The following is a 17,673-nucleotide window of genomic DNA, read 5'->3' as shown; positions in this document are numbered from 1 at the left end:
ATTAATCTTGATGCCGCTAACTATCTTAAATGTCAGCCTTTGATTCAATAATTTCTCTGAATTCTTCTTTGGCGTATCTTAAACCACAGTAACCGCATGTGTTGGCCTTAGGTTGGTCCAAATTGATGAAAATCTTAGGGTGACCTTGCAAGGTGTCACCTTTGTTACCATCACAGACTGCAACATTCCCATCCTCGTGAGAAAGGTATCTAATTGGCTCTTTGGCAATTAAATCTATAGCTGCGTATGGTCTTGGTTGAACTTCCAAATCTCTTTGAACAAATCTGACTGGATGTTTGGCAATAATGTCGGATCTGACTTGTTGGGATTGGGACCAAGTGGTTTTTCTATTTGGCGCTTGTTCAGTAACTGGGTTTTCTTTCAATTCAGATTTTGTTAAGCCAGTACTGGAAAAACGAACCATTTGCTTGTTGGCTATTAAGCGTCTGGCGCCTATTCTGTAGCTGGACATCATCTTGGGGTAAATATATCACTCGAAAGTATGCTAATTAACTATGGTACTATATAAGCATTAAAATGTCTAATTTTCAATTGGTTGTTCAAAAGCGATTTTGTGTCACTTCTACTAAAAGGATTTTAGTTACCCGGTTATTAACTATAATAAGCTACTATATAGACTGTAGTCCCTAATAGTCTTTGCAAACAGAATAAACATGTAGCATTGATAAACATATAAGAAATAAAAACCACTATCGATAACATAAAACAACGGACAGAAAATTATAATATGTAGTATATATAAACATAAAGGGTGTTAATTAAAATTAATCAAAGCAAAAGTAATGTATAAATATTAAATTATTATCATTGTTATTGTCATAATAGTAGGCCAACGTTTGTAAATCTACAACAAGAATCGTAATCCCACACCTACTTTTGAATCAAGAGTAAAAAAAAATTAACCTGGGAACAATAATTAATAATTTAACCAATCAACACAGGGAGTAAGATGCAAAACTTATAACACAACACACTTCTTCTTCTTTTCCTTCTTTTCTTTAGTCTTCAACGAGGCTCTAGTAGCAGCTTCGAAAACCTCTCTGACACCCTCTCCAGTTCTGGCAGAACATTCCAAGTAGTAACTGGTACCAATCTTTTGGGCAACCGCTTGACCTTCGGAGGTAGAGACTGGTTGTTGTTGTTGTTGACTTAATTGATGGATAGTGTTTTGGTCGTTTCTTAAATCAGACTTACAACCAACCAAGATGATTGGTACACCTTGACAGAAATGTAACACTTCTGAGATCCACTTTTCTAACACGTTATCTAACGAATCAGGAGAATCAATCGAGAAACAGATTAAAATAACGTTGGAATCTGGGTAAGACAAAGGTCTCAATCTATCGTAATCTTCTTGACCGGCAGTATCCCATAAGGCCAATTCAACCTTTCTGCCATCAACTTCGACATCAGCCACGTAGTTTTCGAAAACAGTTGGGACGTAAACTTCTGGGAATGTACCTTTAGAAAACACAATCAACAAACAAGTTTTACCACAAGCACCATCACCAACGATAACTAATTTTCTACGGATTTCAGCTGGAGGAGGAACCATTATGCAACTAGAACATTGTTAGTATATTGCCATCTATTGTGGTTGTTATTAAAATCGCAGGGTCGCACTTGTCAAATATTTCTTCGCTAAAGTGGTTCAAAACAAATCTGGGATGTATGATCGCGAGGGGGTATTAATCATCCGAATAATAACATATCATCACTTCTGACCCGTTCGACGTCTTGTAGACCACTCATGTATCTCATAAACTCATCCACAGCGGCTGGAGTTCCTCCAGCCGCCCTTTTCGTCGAAAGGAGGTTGTCGATGTCTTGCATTCCTTCGTACTACCATCGACACTCTCCTGGTCCTTAGAGCCCGTCTATCGTCGCTGTAACTCCACAGGCGACCGATCTGACGTCCACATTACTCCTCGACAACTTCCCGTCCCTCTGGGACTCTGATACCACGATCCTTGTCGCTGTGATCTTTGTTCACTTCTCGCTCGCTGTCCCGATCCCGTGGGTGTACCCTGCGATTCAAAACAATCAATTAATCAATCATATTGACCGAATTGCTCAACGTACCTATTATTATGTATATGCTATACTTTGATTATGAAATAAATAAATCTAATACAATAATCTGTTGTATTTTTATCAATAGTATATAAAGATATTAGAGAACAGATTGATATTTAATACAAATTAGCCGCCCTTTCGATTCAAAAATTTCATTCTAAGGGCCACGCGACATTTCTACTTCCAACTGCATTGTAGTCGCGCGACATCCCGCGACATTGGGTCAAATCATAACAGCAAGTGAGGTCGGCGCAGTGCCAACAATCAAATAAAGAACAATCAAGAACATTCGCACAATACTCGTTGGAAACGTAGGAATCGCAGATAGATCGCAAGGTGAAGATCAGGCTACAGATGCTTTTAAAGCGGCAGAAGTGGCAGAAGTGACAGAAGTGTACGGAGTACGGAGTGGTAAGTAAGTAAAGTATGTGTTGATCGGGAATGTAGTATGAATTGACTATGTAAGCATGTATAATGTACTATGTAATGTATTAATAGAGTGGTCTATACACAGGTGGGATGTATGGAATCACAGGGGATAAGGGAAGGGCTAGGTGCTCCACGACATAATGTCGTAATGTCGTAGGATGATGCGATAGCACTACGTCTAGTTGATGTGAAGGGGCCATCGTGGCGTTCTATGGCAGAACAGAAGTCGTGTAAATGATCAATAATTAGCATTATATCCGATACCGCCGACGGGTCGGTGATGTCAGTCGGGTGACTATACACGTGATGTGTTGCACCCTAGCTCTGATGGTGGTAGTCTAGTTGTCTGCAAGTTGGGTTGGTTCATCTGACTGTTCAGACGACACAGATGGTTCGCCGGATGGATTAGATGGTCCATTGTGTTCATGCAGTTCGGATAGCTCAGAAGTTTCGGGTTCGGGCTCGGGCTCGTGCGTGAGCTTGCCCTTTACTTTCCTGGGGGGAAGAACCTCATTGAAAGCCTTTCCCCAGTCCTTGTCGTTTTCGAACCACTTGCAGCACAATTCAAATACGTGTGATGTGGCAAGAACCTGTCTCCCGTTCATTTTAATGAACTTGTCGATGGGTAATCTACCGATTTTAAGGCCAAGCGATTGGGCCTTGTTGAGGCACAAGTTTTTGTATCTATTTTTGTCCACAATGCCTCCAATTATATATGTGTGATGTGGCTCGAGGGTGTCGATGACCTCGTCGGTGTCGGCCGTCAAATATACGTACTTGCTGAGGGCCTCTTTGTCGTTCATTGGCAAGATATCTTCCAATTTATCGTTTTCGACAAACGTTACGTTGGTCCACTTGTCGTACTGTGGTATTGCCTTTTCAAATCGTTTTTTCAAGTTCTTGTTGAACGATGCGATGTCCAATTGCACGTCATAGGTGCTGTGTTTCTTTGCCGAGTATGATCTGGTAATTTGGTTTGACAAGGATACGATCTCCTTGTCATTCATAAGCGCATCGAATTCGCAGTCCATTATTATCTTCACGTCGGTGCTGATTTGCTCTTGCGGTGCCACTTTGGCTCTCTTCATCTGATGGTAGTTGTGCAGCTCTTCGCTATTTTCTCCATTAGCTTCTGCCTCCTTTATACGCTCCTTACGACGTTCTCTAGCTGCCTTCTTCTTTTCTCTCTTTTTCTGTTTGTATTCATCCTTGGTTTCTTCCCATCGTTGCTGCTTCAATTGTCTCTTGTATTCTCGTTTGGTCATACCCTCTGGCACAACCACCTTCTGACGCTTAAATACATTTTTTTCATCATCGGACCCACCTCTCTTCTGTGATTGTTCTGTATCTTGATTTTCCATCTCCTTAGAAGCTATATCGCCTACCTTCACGGTGTCTATGTCCTTATCTGACATTTAATTGTGGGTAATGCTGACCTTGCAATGCATCTTGAAAAAAAATTTATCTCGCAGATTTTGACTCTACAAATTACATACACGACTGCAACTTAATATATGTACAATTAAATTAGGCCCTATAAATACTAACTACAAGCAATGAGCCTCTGATATTAATTATTGATTGTGTTTTTTTTCATTCATTCATTATATTGTTAGGATCCGTTTCAAAACGGTCACTAAGGGTGTTTTGAAATTGTTGATTGAAATACCCAACTGGATCAAAATCCCCTGATATGAGTTCTACCGGATCGTACTTCAGTGCCATGACCAGAAGCCACATCTGGTCTATTTCTTCGTTATTAGGATAGGTAAAATCTTGAAGCGGAGAAATATCGTCTATCATTGCTGGAGAGAAGTCTAAAATAGAACCGACATCCATATACCCTTTCGTTTTCGTTTTGTTATCATTGTCATTTTCTGGGTAAATATCTCCAACAACAGTATCACGTCTAGATCTACCTGATGATTTGTAGTCCGCTGTGTCGAGATGTATATCTACCGAATCTTGATAATTAACTATTGCTTCTAGATCCTTGCCTAAAGAGTATGTTATCGCTTCCATATCATCCACCTGTGAGTTAGTAAGTTTTAAACGATTTATCCCTGGTGAATCTGCTGGAATTTTATTGTAAAATTCAGGGTCATTGATAATTGATAAAAGATATTTCTGTGCCTGCACCACTCTCCATGCATAAAAATACCTATCAGATACCTTAGACATTAGACCTAGCATAAGATTTCCAATTGTTTTATTGTTCTTCAACAAGTTGGAAATTTTCAAAAATTTTTTTCGATATTCTACGTCTTCTTTCATAAGACGTGAATGATCATAATTCTTCAGCATATCGTGGTACTTGTAGGCAATTCTTACTGAAAATGCAAAGTGACATTGATTGAATTTATGGATGGCCATCTGGGCATGTGGATTAAGGATAAGTCCATCATTGCTAAATTTTCCATGGAACACTGCAAAAATATATGGTAGCAAATCGTTTTGGAAAATCACGTAACACTTCTTGAAATAAAAGAACATAATGTCAAATCGTAACTTATTTTCATAGTGGAGATATATGTGATGGTACAACACTAGAAACGATCCTTTAAGTGCAATAAAAACCCTTGCATTTATCACATCTATGAATCGTTGGGCAATTGAGTTATTACTTGACACATGGGACAAAGTGTAAAAGTCTTCTCGACAAACTCTCTCTACTTCATTTAGTGTCTGAGTCAATTCATTCATTGAATAAGTTCCTTGAATATCCAGAAACGTATCAACAATTTTTCTAATTGTACTTAACCTATAATGAAACCATTCAAATGTCTGCGCAATAGCTTCTTCTAATTCTCTATTATCAGAAGTCATATTATTTTCTGTGAAGTATGGAAATCCAACGTCATAATGTTTGGGGTCAATTGACATTGGATTGCCAACATGAAAACAATGTATAATATCACTTCGGACTAGAAAATGCCACATTCTCCTCCCTAAATTATTGATTCGTTCATCATTACATACATCCTGAAACTTATTAGGCTCTCTATTCAATCCTAGTGCATACGCCATCTGAATGAGAACAGCCGTAGATACTTGAGAATCACCACCATCTGTTCCATCACCATCTTCTGGTGCGGCACTGTGATATACTCTCATATATAACGTGGCTTGAAACACAGTCAAATTAGTCTTCCGTGATATCTCAAACCGATCCAAGCATAATTGTGCCATCTCTATGACGATAACGTTAACTGGATTCAAAAATAAGTATTTCATATCCTGTACTGTAGGTGATGGATCATTAGAATGGATTATCTTTTCATTTATACATTTCCTATTGGAAAATAATGATAAATAGGTGAACCTTAACAATATCAAGCATATTGCAACATGGGCTAAGTCTAATCGTTTGACAATTTTCATGTGTTCAAAGGGTACATCTTCATAACTTTTCGCACCTAGAATTCTTACCATATCTGCCGTGAAGTATTCCTTATCAACAAATGGCATAAATGGATATAGTGTTTCAAAGAATCTATCAATTAGTTTCCATACTACTCTCTTTTTGGGCATTATTGTCTTGATGTTCTCAATCAACTTCAATTCAGGGTCAAACTTCCCATCAAACAACGTGCTGGTCAAAGTTGACGTACTGAGATCTGTTTTATTCTTCGATTCTGCATTATTGGTTCGAAGAGTTAGCAATTTTTTGTACGGAACTAATTCTTCGTATCCTTCAACCTTCAATAATTTGCTGACAAATTCACTGTCTGCTTTTCCCTGCTTCTCACAATTTGTTGATAATTCATTTATATTTTCTTGACTAAAATTTGGTACACTTTTCATCAAAAACCAGAGAGGTGTAGGACGTGTTCCAACATATTGGCAAACTTTATATAAACAGGGATCCTTTTTCAATAGACTTGCCCAGCAAAGAGGGTTGAAGCACAATCTTCTGGATTCGTCCTTCACATGAATCGGCGTATAACCATCATGAAAATTTACCATATCATCGTCCGGTCCAACTGGATTGGAAAAATGTGGATTAAAAGCAGGCACCACGTATTCTTGGACATAAAAGTCTGATGTTGTTGATCTGGGCGTCATTTTACCTTGTACGCTGCTGAGAGCGGACGATGGGTTACTCATAGACTGGATATTGTAACCTGCTGTATTCCCAATATTCTGTCGAATTCCTTTCTGTCGTTTCGGTTTTTGTTCATCCTTAGTAACTGATACCGGCTGCCATTTACTTTCGTAAGTACATTCAGAACCAACGTTTGAATTGATACAAGATGAGCAAGGTAATTCCCTATTACACTTGATTTTTCTCCTCTTGCATCTTGTACAAACCAATGTTGGCTTGTTTCGTTTCTTCGGGTGATCGTCCTTCATCAGTCTTTATATATTTGTCTTGATAGATCATTAAATTAATGATAAATTACAAAGAAGCACAGAATGAATGTTTAACTTATCTCAGCGCTCTCGTGATTTTGATGTATTAGTTATATTTTCCAGCCTCATATAAAATATATTTACAAATTATATACAATGTTAAATTCCTACGCCATCAGCGTTATTGAATACCTGATCAAGAGGTAGCTCACTGAAAATATCAAAATGGATAGCCTGCTCCAAATCGATCCCGTACCTATCAATATTAGAATTGTAATTCTGACTTGAAAGTGGGGTTGTTCCTTCTTGAGACTTATTAAATCCAGCAGGGCCAGCACCCTTCTGAGACTGTTCATTATTCTCCATATAATTAATACCTGGTGAATTTGTAAAACCATTTACCATTCTTTGAGAATCAAAACTCAAAGGGTCACCGTTTTCTTGCATACCACTATCAAACATTTTATTATCATGTTTTACACAAAGCATTTGGAACCACAACTTATCAATTTCTGCATTATCAACGTAATTCGATTCGAATCCCTTATAAATAGTATTATTCTTTAATGTGGAATTAGTGTTATTTTTATCAGTATTAGTAGTATTAGCTCTCAAATTTGGAGTGGTTGCATAGTTGTTGGCAGTACTAGGATTCAGCCTGGTACTAGGTGTCTCACTCTCCGAATAGAAGATGTTGCAGAATTCTGATTGAAATTCATTAGAATTTGTTTCAAATTTACCAACCTTGTTTAACGTCGTTTCACATATTTTGATTAAATCTTCCATTTGTTCAGTCGTAAAACGCTGGACACAAAGATGGTTGACCTCTTTGTATTTGTCCATATAGAAGTCTTTGTTTGTAATCGTTTTCAATAAATATGTATGTCCTTTTGTAATTCTCCAAGCATAATAGTATCTATTACTAATCTTTGATATAGCTTCGATCGAAAACTCGGCACATCTAGTTAAATACGTGGATAATTTGCACAACATTCTAAAATTTAAACGATAGGCCAGATCAATAATCATTTTTTCGTTGTGTCGATTGTCTCGTGTCATACTATAAATAATGAAATTTGTCTTCACTAAACATGCAAGATTTACTTGATTTGATTTATGAATTGTCATCTCAAGAGTCGGGTTAATGACGAAGTCACAAATAATGTCACTGTTACCTAGCAAGTCAAAGTAATGGGGCATGATGTCTCTAGTAGCAATTAATAGCATCTTCTTTAAGTAGAAAAACGACAAATTACTATTTTTCTCTTCATAATAAAGATATAAATGAAAGTAAAGCGAAACAAAGAACGAATTAATTGATAAATAAATCTTCGTTTTAAAATTCCTAGTGAATACGTATGCATGACAGTTCTTTTCGAGTGGCCTTAAACATTCGTCCAAATTACCATATTCATTGTGTAAAATGATTTCAAGATCTGACAATAATTTAGTCAACTCTGACATTTTAGTTTTACTATTAACATTTAATACAAGTAATAGAACCTCTCTCATCCGAATACAAGCTCCTCCACAAGAAAAAAAAGCTTGTGTCACATTCCTATCCATATTAGGGTCAAGTGTATTCTCGTTTCCTTTTTCAAAAATGGTATTTTAGTATCGAAAAACATACTATCCACCGATAATGGATTTCCAAAACAAAACCCAAGATACGAATCGAGAAAACATAGAGAATGCCAGATCTTTCTTCCTAAATGATTCATTTTTGGGTCATTGCAAACATCAGGGAAATTGTCCGGTTCTCTATTTAAACCAAGCGAGTAGGCCATTTGCACCAACATGGCATTCAATACCTGGGCGTCGCCACCATCAGCACCATCACCATCTTCAGGTGCATACATATGGTAGAGTCTAATATACAAACCCAATTGCAAAACTGGAAAGCTAGACTTTCGTAATAATTGAAATTGATCTAGACATAACTGAGCAACATCAATTGTATTGATATTGATTGGGTTTGACAACAAGAATTTCATATCTTGAGCCTCAGGGCTTGGATCTGTAGTTCTTAATCTTTCCTCATTCACTGAAGTTTTATTACAGAACAAAGATAAGTATGATAATCTCAACACCACTAATAATATTCCAATATAAGCTAAGTCTAGTCTCTTTTCAACCTTAATTTGTAGAATTTTCGTATCTTCGAAAGATTTTGGCCCAAGTATTCTAGTCATATCCTTAATTAAAGATTCTTCATCTATAAATGGTATAAATGGGTACAACCAAGTAAAATATCTATCAATAAGTTTCCATATAACTTTTCTAGTTGGTAGAATTATTTGAATTTTGTCAATAAGATGTAATTGGATTCTATCACTAAGTCTCAATTCTTTACCAGTTTGTCCTTCATAAAACGTAAGTCCTAATGGTAATGTATTCTCATTTAATCTAGACTTCTTGTTATATAACTCTGTTCTCGCCTTCAATACATTAGTATAAGGAACCATATCATCATATCCATCAGTCTCTAAAGCCCTCTTCTTAAAATAAGCCTCTGGGTTATCAGACTTATCACCCTCAAACGTCGATGTTATAACATTCGTATTCTCTTGCGTAACCTCATGTTTTGACTGGGAAAACATCATACTAAAATTATTTTCCCTATTTGACTTTTCCTTTTGCTCAATCACATAATCCCACAACACCCTCAATCCTGAGTCCTTTTTCATTAAGGAAGACCATGCAAATGGCCCAAAATTTATACGTCTCATGGGTTCTTGAACATGAATTGACGTATAATTTTCATAAAAATTGATTGTTTCGTCCTCATCTCCGTATGGATTAATACCACTAAGTGAATCAAGATCTGATGTACTTGATCTAGTACTTTGAGTATACGAAGTATTCAAGGAATCAACCGAACTCGGGGTGTTTCCGAACAGCATATCACATTGACCCGAAGGCTTCACAGAATTTATGTCCGGCAAATTCCAATTAATTGGGGGCAATTGAACTGATGTGTTCCTATTTTTCACTGGGTACGGAGATAATTTCACCGGTGAACCTATTGGTGATACTGCTTCAATCTTGACTTTACCCATTCCGGATCCCTCAGCAGCCGACTTGATGTCATTGAATTTTGGTATTACCTGAGCTTGTGGCGCCTGACTCTTCAATAAACTCTCAATTTGTTGCAAACGCCCCTTAAGATCATCTAATTCCTCTTTGGGTATTGTCACCTCTTCCAGCGAATTGAATTTATGTTTATTCGTATGTTTGCCATTGCTGATATTTCTACCATTTGCAGCAAAAGTCATCGGATTTTTGGCACTATCAATATAAGGAAGATAACCACTATCCGGAGAACCTTCTGAGATCCCATTATTTTGATATATACATGAAGTCGTTATCTTTGCCTTGATACACTGTGAACATGGATGGCCCTTATCACATTTAATTTTTTTCTTCTTACAATTATCACATACGAGGCTCGCCCTCTTTCGCTTTTTTAGACTTGGATCACTCATAACGGTATAGCTATTGCTTTAAAAAAAACCTTCCGGATGTCTTGTATCTGAAAGGAATAGAATATAGAAATAGCTGTTAAAAAGACATCATATATGAATTAATAATCTTTAATGCGGACTTAACCCAAAGTAGAAGTATTCCGAACAGTGAAATATAATCGGAATCTATTACACAAAAAGAGAAGACTATACTAAATTCTGGCTGAATATTTGATCTAACGGTAAGTCACTGAACATATCAAGGTCTTCAGAGTTACCAAAGTCAAAAGGTTGGTTGAAAATGTTATCTGGTTGAATATCGGTGGCTTGAAAATTATAATTGTCATTTGGTGGTCGATTTTGTAGTGGGTATGATGAATTTTGGGACAGGGTTTGGTATTCGCCGTGATAAGGAGTGGTGTACTGACTAGGAGGGTATCTTTGATTCTGATTTGGGTTTTGGTTATGTTCATTTGCTAGAGTACCAAATAAAGCCATCGTCCTTGTATCACTATTGGAAAACCCTGTTTGATTAGAGGAATTGTCCTGCGTAGGCATGAAATTTCTCTTTTGGTTCTTCATTGAAAGCATTTGCAACCATAACGAGTCAATTTCGGAACTCGTACCAAAATCCAACATTTCAAAGTCAGTGGGAGCCATAATCGGCTCGGAAGAATCTGTTGAAGGTTTAGTTGCCTTCGTAGTATTATAATTGGTCAGATGATCAATTATACCAATGGAAGAAGCAGGTGAGTTTTGTGGTGATGTATTGAGCAAGATACTGGGCATTTGTGGTTGGTTCTTCAAGTCGAATAATCTTTGAATCTGATAATCTTCACAATGGGAAGCAATAATCGAGTTCAATTTCGCAAAACTACTCTCCGTTATATCTATTAATTCCTGTAACTGAGAAGTCCCTATATTTTCAACCCCAATGTCACAGTCCATGTTTTGAAGGTAAAACTCTTCATTTTTAACAATTCTTAGTAAAAAGGTGTGACTTCTATTAATACCCCAAGCGTAATAATACCTCTGACTCATAATTGAAGTACCTAGGATACATACTCTTGCACAATTTTCAAGTAAGACAATATATCTTCCCAATTTCTGAAACCTGATTTTATAATTAATGTCAGAGTTTAGCTTTACCCGATGATCTGGGTCTCTGATCATACGATGCAACGTAAAATTAGCTTTAATCAACATCGAAAGATTAATTTCATTTGCAATATGAATGATTCTCTCTAAATGTGGGTTTATAAGTAAATCTGCTCCCTCTCCAAATATCTCTTGGCCTTTGCAAACATGCAAGAATAAGCTAGGTGCTAAGTCAGATATGCAAGATAATAATTTCTTTCTGTAGTAAAATGATATGCCATGGTTTTTTTTGGCTTCATAATGAGATATCAAATATGAATAAATTGATATATAAAATCCTTTTAGGGAAAGAAGTACTCTTAGTTTAGTCATTTTCACAAAGGAATAAGTATCTCCCTTAGATTCCAAAATATTTGTATAGTCACTAGGTTCGCCAAATAGCTTATGAGGGCAAATCTCAAGTCGATTTAAATACTGTGTTAATTCAGACATTTTAATATCTCCCCTTAAACTTGAAGTAAGTTTCAAAATATCCTTCATTGGTCCATAAATCAACCCTCCAGCAAATCCATGGCATTTTGCAATAGCTTCATCCAAATCGTGATTTAAAACATTTTCATTTCCTTTCTTATAAAATGGAACCTTTGTGTCATAGAACATACCAGCTGATGCCAAGGGACTGCCATAAGTGTATGCATTCATAAAATCGTTTATTAATAAGCTATGCCATATCTTCCTTCCCAAGTTATTAAGCCTTTCGTTACTTGGATGGTCGTTAAAATTGTCCGGTTCTCTATTCAAACCAATTGCATATGCCATTTGAATTAGGATACTAAGAGAAAGTTGAGAGTCTCCTCCATCCACACCATCACCTTCCTCGGGAGCATATTTATGGTAAAGTCTAACAAAAAGTGCACATTGTAACACGACTAAACTATACTTTCTTGTAAATTGAAATTGATGTAAACATACTTGCCCAATATCAAATGCATTTATATGCACAGGATTTGATAACAAATACTTAGTTTCCTGTGCAGCGGCTGAAGTATCGCTTGTCTTTAGTCTTGCATTGTTAACAGAGCATCTATTGGAAAACAATGACAAGTATGCCAATCTTAGTACAATCAAAAGAGTACCTAAGCAGGCCAAATCTATTCGCTTTTCTACATGGATCTCTTTCACTTTCTCATCATCGCATGATTCTGGTCCAATTAATCTACTGACTTCTTGCCTGAAATCAATCTCGTCTAAAAATGGAAAAAATGGATAAAGGAAACGGAAAAACCGCTTTATTAATAACCAAATTACTTTTTTCTTCGGGATGGTGTATTTAATTTGTTCAACCAATCGAAGTTCTCTATCCACTTGACTATCGAATAATGATAGCCCTAATGGTAGCGAATTGGCATTAAGTGAACGTCTACGTGGACGGATTTTGGCATGTATACTGGAACCTTTATACGACATAAAATTATTCGCTTCTAAGTCCTTCCTTGCGAATTCTTTCGAACTTTCTGTAGCTTCACTCTCCTCCATGATCGTATTAGTAGGGTTGGTTGAACTTTCAGTGCCAGAATTTTTTAAGCTATATCCAGAACGTGCATTTGCAGATTCAGCAAGTTTGCTTTTGTTTTTAGCTATCACAAGAGTTCCGCCTTTTCCAGTTTCAAATTTTTCGTATTGACTATATCTCTTTAATAGAACTAACCCTCTGTCCTTTTTCCATACCGAAGACCAATTGAAAATTCCATTGAAATTACTCGAAGGCTCTCGAATGTCAATAGACTTAGAGTCATCAAATAAATTAATTATTTCGTCTTGGTCTTCGTAAGGATTTACACCTATGTATGGGTTTCTTGGTATATATGGCTCATCACTATTCCACGATTCCCCTTTTATGATTTTTTCTGCATTCTTTTCTTTCTCAAGGAAGAGCGTACAGAAACAACAATTGTTCACTTCACCTGGTAAATCAGGGTTATGCAATACATTGCCTGTCATCGGACAAGGTTGTATGTGTTGATTCAATGCTGTCTTTTGGATAACTCCATCGTCAAAAAGTACTATTGTTTCAGTAGATGCAGCTGGTATCTTGGTTTCCTTTTGCAAGGTCTCATATTTTTGCAATTTCGCATGTAGTTCATCAAGTTTTGACTTTTCCACAAGTAAAACAGAGTTATCGCCAGCTTCTGTATGTGCCGGGCTCAGGTTTTTATTACTGACGTCGCTTTCTCCATTTATTCCGTATGATGGAAGCACTGCTACCGGGTACTTTGCACTTTCAGAATATCCTGTTGGTGAATTTACTTTCTGTTTTTTTTTTATAGGCCAGTTATAATCGTATTTACATAGGTGTTCAATTTTATTTTTGACACATCCTGAGCATGGCCGTCCTTTATCACACTTGATCTTTCGTTGCCTGCAAGCATTGCACACCAAGCTTGGTCTATTCCTCCTTCTCACTTTGATTTCATCGTCTTGCTCAAACATAATGAGATTGAAATCTTACTATGGATGAAGTTTTTATCAAGATTTAATACGAATTATATTAAGAATACAACAGAAAGTCAAAAAGTACTAATCAATGTTGATATCATCTTGAATCAAGAGATTATTTATTCTAGTAAGGGATATAAGTATTCATTTTTGTGTCACTTAAAGGAAGAGTTTCCTAATTAGTCAGTAATATACTTTATACGATTGATACTATATATATATTCTAACGATGAGAGCGAACTAAACTAGCCTATTGCGCAGTTCCATACGAATTCTGAGATTCGCTGACCAAGCTTTGATCTTCTGAATCGTCCGAATCTTCACTGTCTTCGTTATAGAGGAAGAATTGCACGAAAATCGTGAAATCCAATGCCAAAGTACCAAGCGAGCCGGCTAACCACGATGAGTTGACCCATAAGTAATACCAACTCATATCGATAGCCAAAATCGAAATGACATAGGTCAAGTTACCTAGACATGCAAAAAGGAAAAACATGAAAGAAATGCCATCACATGATTTTCTCTTGTAATTAAGTAGAATCTGCGGTATACGTGATCCTAAATAAAAAACAGCACAGAGCCATCCAAAAAATTGGGCAAGAGGATCGTAGACAAGGTCTTGTGGACTGTGTTTGCCCGGGTGATGTTTTCTTCCACGGTGTGAATCTTTGACGTATGAAATGTACCACCCAACGAGACCAGCAAATATAACAATCGATACCATCAAAGTCTTGTATACTGCCGACATTAATGGCGAAATTTTGGAATTGTCACCATCGTCTCTCACTTCGGAATTTCCCCCTTCCAAGTCTTCGTCATCACTAAAAACTGTATTCGAGCGCTCTTCTCTCGACAATGCCGTCTCCAACACATCATCATTCAATGGATTTGCTGGCGATAAGTGTATAAAATCGGTCTTTTCCCCGAGTCCATACACTAAACATTGCCATAACAAAACCACGTCCGCCAACGTATAGTAGATAGCCAAAATAATCATTGTGGGCAAGACTCCCTGCAAAATTGAACCAAGAACATTGAAAACATCTCCCGCCAACCATAATATAATAAACAGCAACGATAAGCCCTCTGAGGACTTTCTACGAAAATTTTCATAAATTTGTGGAGCAAATACAATAATCCAACATGCTAGCGAAATTGATCCTGTAATTCCACTCACCGCTTGTGCGTCGATAATAATAGGAGGAGGAGGAGCCATAATATCCCTACGCCCTCAACTTCTAGTATACTTGTATATTTATTTATAAATCAGTACTGATGTCTACAATATATCAATGATCATCTACAATTTTAGAACGACCAAAGTTCGTTGTATGATTACGTAATTTTGTGTAATATTGTACGTCATAGAAGGAACAACTATAGCTTCGATTTTGCATTCACCAAAGAACCTTCATCGTACAACTTCTTAAAGACACTTTGGAAGTAGTTAGCGGCGATACCTCTTTTGATCTTCAATGTTGGAGTTACCACATTTTTTTCCACGGTCAAAGGATTGATATCAATATCAATGTTGTGGAGTTTCTCAAATCCTAGAAGCTTCCCTTTCAAGGTGGAATTAATATTGGTCAAGAACTTAGCTTTGTTCAGTCGTTTGTTAATTTCGACAATTAGCTGTTCGGGCGAGACGTCGTCTTTGTAGCCACAGGAGGTTTGTAAAAACTTTAAACCGGCTGCTTGTTCAATGCCCACAATACCTACCAAATAGGATTGGAGTGAATCACCGTGGACGTATAGTTGGGCAAGAATTGGGTTTGAAGACAAATACACGTTTTCGATTTTTTCGGGCGATATGTATTCACCCTGGGCCAATTTGAAGAAATTCTTGACTCTGTCAATGATGTAAAGTCTACCAGTGTCGGGGCTTATCATTGCAATGTCACCGGTGTGGAACCAGCCGTCTTTATCTAAAGCCTTTTCAGTTTCCTCGGGATCACGGTAGTAACCCTTGAAAATTTGGGGCCCTCTTAATAACAACTCGCCCTTATTATCTTCAGCATAGTATCCCATTGCGGGAACTTCTTTCACTTTCATTTCGCACCCAACACCAATGCTTCCACACGAACCTGGTTTAGCCTCGTATGCGTCACTCAGAGACACGGCTCCAAAAGATTCAGTCAACCCATACAACTGTCTTAATCCAATGTTCAAGCCGGCCTTTAAATAAATAAGTGTCAAGGGAGAAATTGGTGCAGACGCAGTTTGGGTCCATATCAAATTATCAAACCCAAACTTTTTGCGGAGGGATTTATAAGGCGGATAGTTATCATATTCTTCATGAGCCCCAGTGCTCCCATCTCCCTCTGCGTGTTTCTTCAATTTGTAATTGACAATTTCATTTAGCTTAGCCGAGGTTTCTTTGTCGGAGTTTGCAATGGCAGACTTTGTCAACGATTCAATCTTGGTTAAAATTCTAGGCACTAATGATAAATAATGGGGTTTGAAGATGGTTAAATCTTCCATTAAGTTATCGAACGGGTTTGAAGGCTTAGGGGATGGTGTAACAGTCAACTGGGGAAATCCTAAATAATATCCGGTAGATAATGCAAATCCGGTAGTTTTTCTCTCATAGATATGGGTCAAAGGTAAGAATATAAACGCTTTCCCGTTGTCTACTTGAGGCATTGTACTGGTCAAGAAAGTAATAGCAGAGACAGCATTTTCCTGCGTTAAAATTACACCTTTTGGTTTGGACCCTGTCGTACCAGACGTAAAAGATATAGTGTACATAGTTTCGGGAGTTGGTGGTAATTCTTCTACCCTAAATGAGCTACCAACTTTTTCGACGTAATCTATATCGTAGAGCGAAATCTCAGAATCTCTGGCAAAAGAAAATAATGATTCATCTTCAGCCTGAAATTTTGAGTTCTTAGATAAATGAAACAATGGGTCCATAGAGACTATGGATATAAGATCACGCAACTGTTCAGGAAATTGTCTTTTCAATTCAATGATAACCTTTATTTTATCGCGTGAACTAATGACCACAGGACTCTTAGTCAACTCTAATATAAATTTAGTTGCATCGATACCAAGTGTATCATACAAGGCCGTATTAGTTAAAGAATAAGCGGAACACGCAAGATCTGCTAATACCCATTCTAATCTATTGGCAGAAAAAATCGACACGATAAACGAACAGTTACTCTCTCTATCTCCCTCAACACGTCCGTACTTCGTCCAATCACGTAAATGGTTGTCAATCTTTTTATGTTCAATTGAATTCGTTTTGAACTCGTTCTCTTGTAACAAATGGAGAATCCCCGATCCCAAATTCATCCGTCTCTCATTGACTTCTTCATACGAATAGCTTTTATAATATTTCTCAGATTTACCTAATTCATAATTATATGGCCTGCTTCCAAGGCATGGTCTATCCCTAAATAATTTCACAGAATTGTTGAACAAGCTATTGTATGTATTCAACTGAGGATGGATGTTCGATACAAGTCTCTGAGAAATCCCTTGATTTCTGTAAGTTGGCGAGTATGGCTTCTGAACTGAATCAATAGCCACTGAATTTATGGTATTACTTGACTCTAGTGGTAATTTACTAATAAGGTCTTCAGCATTGGCCCCATTTGGTTCAAATAAACTGTGCGTGAAATCTTCAGTCAAATTCATTTTTTTCAACTTAGCTTTTTCGGATTGATATATGAGCTTGAAAATTAACTACCTGGGAACTTGATATTTCATATAAGAGTTATTTCTTTGAAGA

At 37.1% G+C, this 17,673-nt stretch overlaps 9 protein-coding genes across 9 annotated transcripts; all 9 read right to left on the bottom strand.

Annotated features, from left to right (window-relative positions):
* Positions 1-25: 25 nt before the first annotated feature.
* Positions 26-424, bottom strand: AC631_01082 (uncharacterized protein; the record flags this gene model as incomplete). Its single annotated transcript, XM_015609912.1, has 1 exon — positions 26-424. One exon carries the CDS (start codon positions 422-424, stop codon positions 26-28), a length of 399 nt encoding a protein of 132 aa, XP_015469287.1.
* A 555-nt stretch (positions 425-979) lies between these two features.
* RHO1 (Rho family GTPase) lies at positions 980-1,576 on the bottom strand (the record flags this gene model as incomplete). The annotated part of the gene is made up of 1 exon (XM_015609911.1): positions 980-1,576. One exon carries the CDS (start codon positions 1,574-1,576, stop codon positions 980-982), a length of 597 nt encoding a protein of 198 aa, XP_015469286.1.
* A 1,288-nt stretch (positions 1,577-2,864) lies between these two features.
* Positions 2,865-3,941, bottom strand: AC631_01080 (tRNA (guanine(9)-N(1))-methyltransferase; the record flags this gene model as incomplete). The annotated part of the gene is made up of 1 exon (XM_015609910.1): positions 2,865-3,941. The coding sequence occupies one exon, from the start codon at positions 3,939-3,941 to the stop codon at positions 2,865-2,867; it is 1,077 nt and encodes a 358-aa protein (XP_015469285.1).
* Positions 3,942-4,119: 178 nt separating this feature from the next.
* Positions 4,120-6,879, bottom strand: CTA4 (oleate-activated transcription factor; the record flags this gene model as incomplete). Its single annotated transcript, XM_015609909.1, has 1 exon — positions 4,120-6,879. One exon carries the CDS (start codon positions 6,877-6,879, stop codon positions 4,120-4,122), a length of 2,760 nt encoding a protein of 919 aa, XP_015469284.1.
* Positions 6,880-7,038: 159 nt separating this feature from the next.
* Positions 7,039-8,343, bottom strand: AC631_01078 (uncharacterized protein; the record flags this gene model as incomplete). Its single annotated transcript, XM_015609908.1, has 1 exon — positions 7,039-8,343. One exon carries the CDS (start codon positions 8,341-8,343, stop codon positions 7,039-7,041), a length of 1,305 nt encoding a protein of 434 aa, XP_015469283.1.
* Positions 8,344-8,429: 86 nt separating this feature from the next.
* On the bottom strand, positions 8,430-10,364 carry AC631_01077 (fungal specific transcription factor domain-containing protein; the record flags this gene model as incomplete). Its single annotated transcript, XM_015609907.1, has 1 exon — positions 8,430-10,364. One exon carries the CDS (start codon positions 10,362-10,364, stop codon positions 8,430-8,432), a length of 1,935 nt encoding a protein of 644 aa, XP_015469282.1.
* Positions 10,365-10,550: 186 nt separating this feature from the next.
* Positions 10,551-13,931, bottom strand: AC631_01076 (uncharacterized protein; the record flags this gene model as incomplete). Its single annotated transcript, XM_015609906.1, has 1 exon — positions 10,551-13,931. The coding sequence occupies one exon, from the start codon at positions 13,929-13,931 to the stop codon at positions 10,551-10,553; it is 3,381 nt and encodes a 1,126-aa protein (XP_015469281.1).
* A 256-nt stretch (positions 13,932-14,187) lies between these two features.
* Positions 14,188-15,153, bottom strand: AC631_01075 (cationic amino acid transporter; the record flags this gene model as incomplete). The annotated part of the gene is made up of 1 exon (XM_015609905.1): positions 14,188-15,153. One exon carries the CDS (start codon positions 15,151-15,153, stop codon positions 14,188-14,190), a length of 966 nt encoding a protein of 321 aa, XP_015469280.1.
* A 161-nt stretch (positions 15,154-15,314) lies between these two features.
* Positions 15,315-17,579, bottom strand: FAA2 (Faa2p; the record flags this gene model as incomplete). The annotated part of the gene is made up of 1 exon (XM_015609904.1): positions 15,315-17,579. One exon carries the CDS (start codon positions 17,577-17,579, stop codon positions 15,315-15,317), a length of 2,265 nt encoding a protein of 754 aa, XP_015469279.1.
* Between the last annotated feature and the right edge of the window lie 94 nt (positions 17,580-17,673).

The sequence above is a fragment of the Debaryomyces fabryi genome, assembly GCF_001447935.2.
Source record: "Debaryomyces fabryi strain CBS 789 chromosome Unknown contig00013, whole genome shotgun sequence".
Classification (NCBI taxonomy): domain Eukaryota; kingdom Fungi; phylum Ascomycota; class Pichiomycetes; order Serinales; family Debaryomycetaceae; genus Debaryomyces; species Debaryomyces fabryi.
This window is presented reverse-complemented; position numbering and strand designations above follow the sequence as displayed.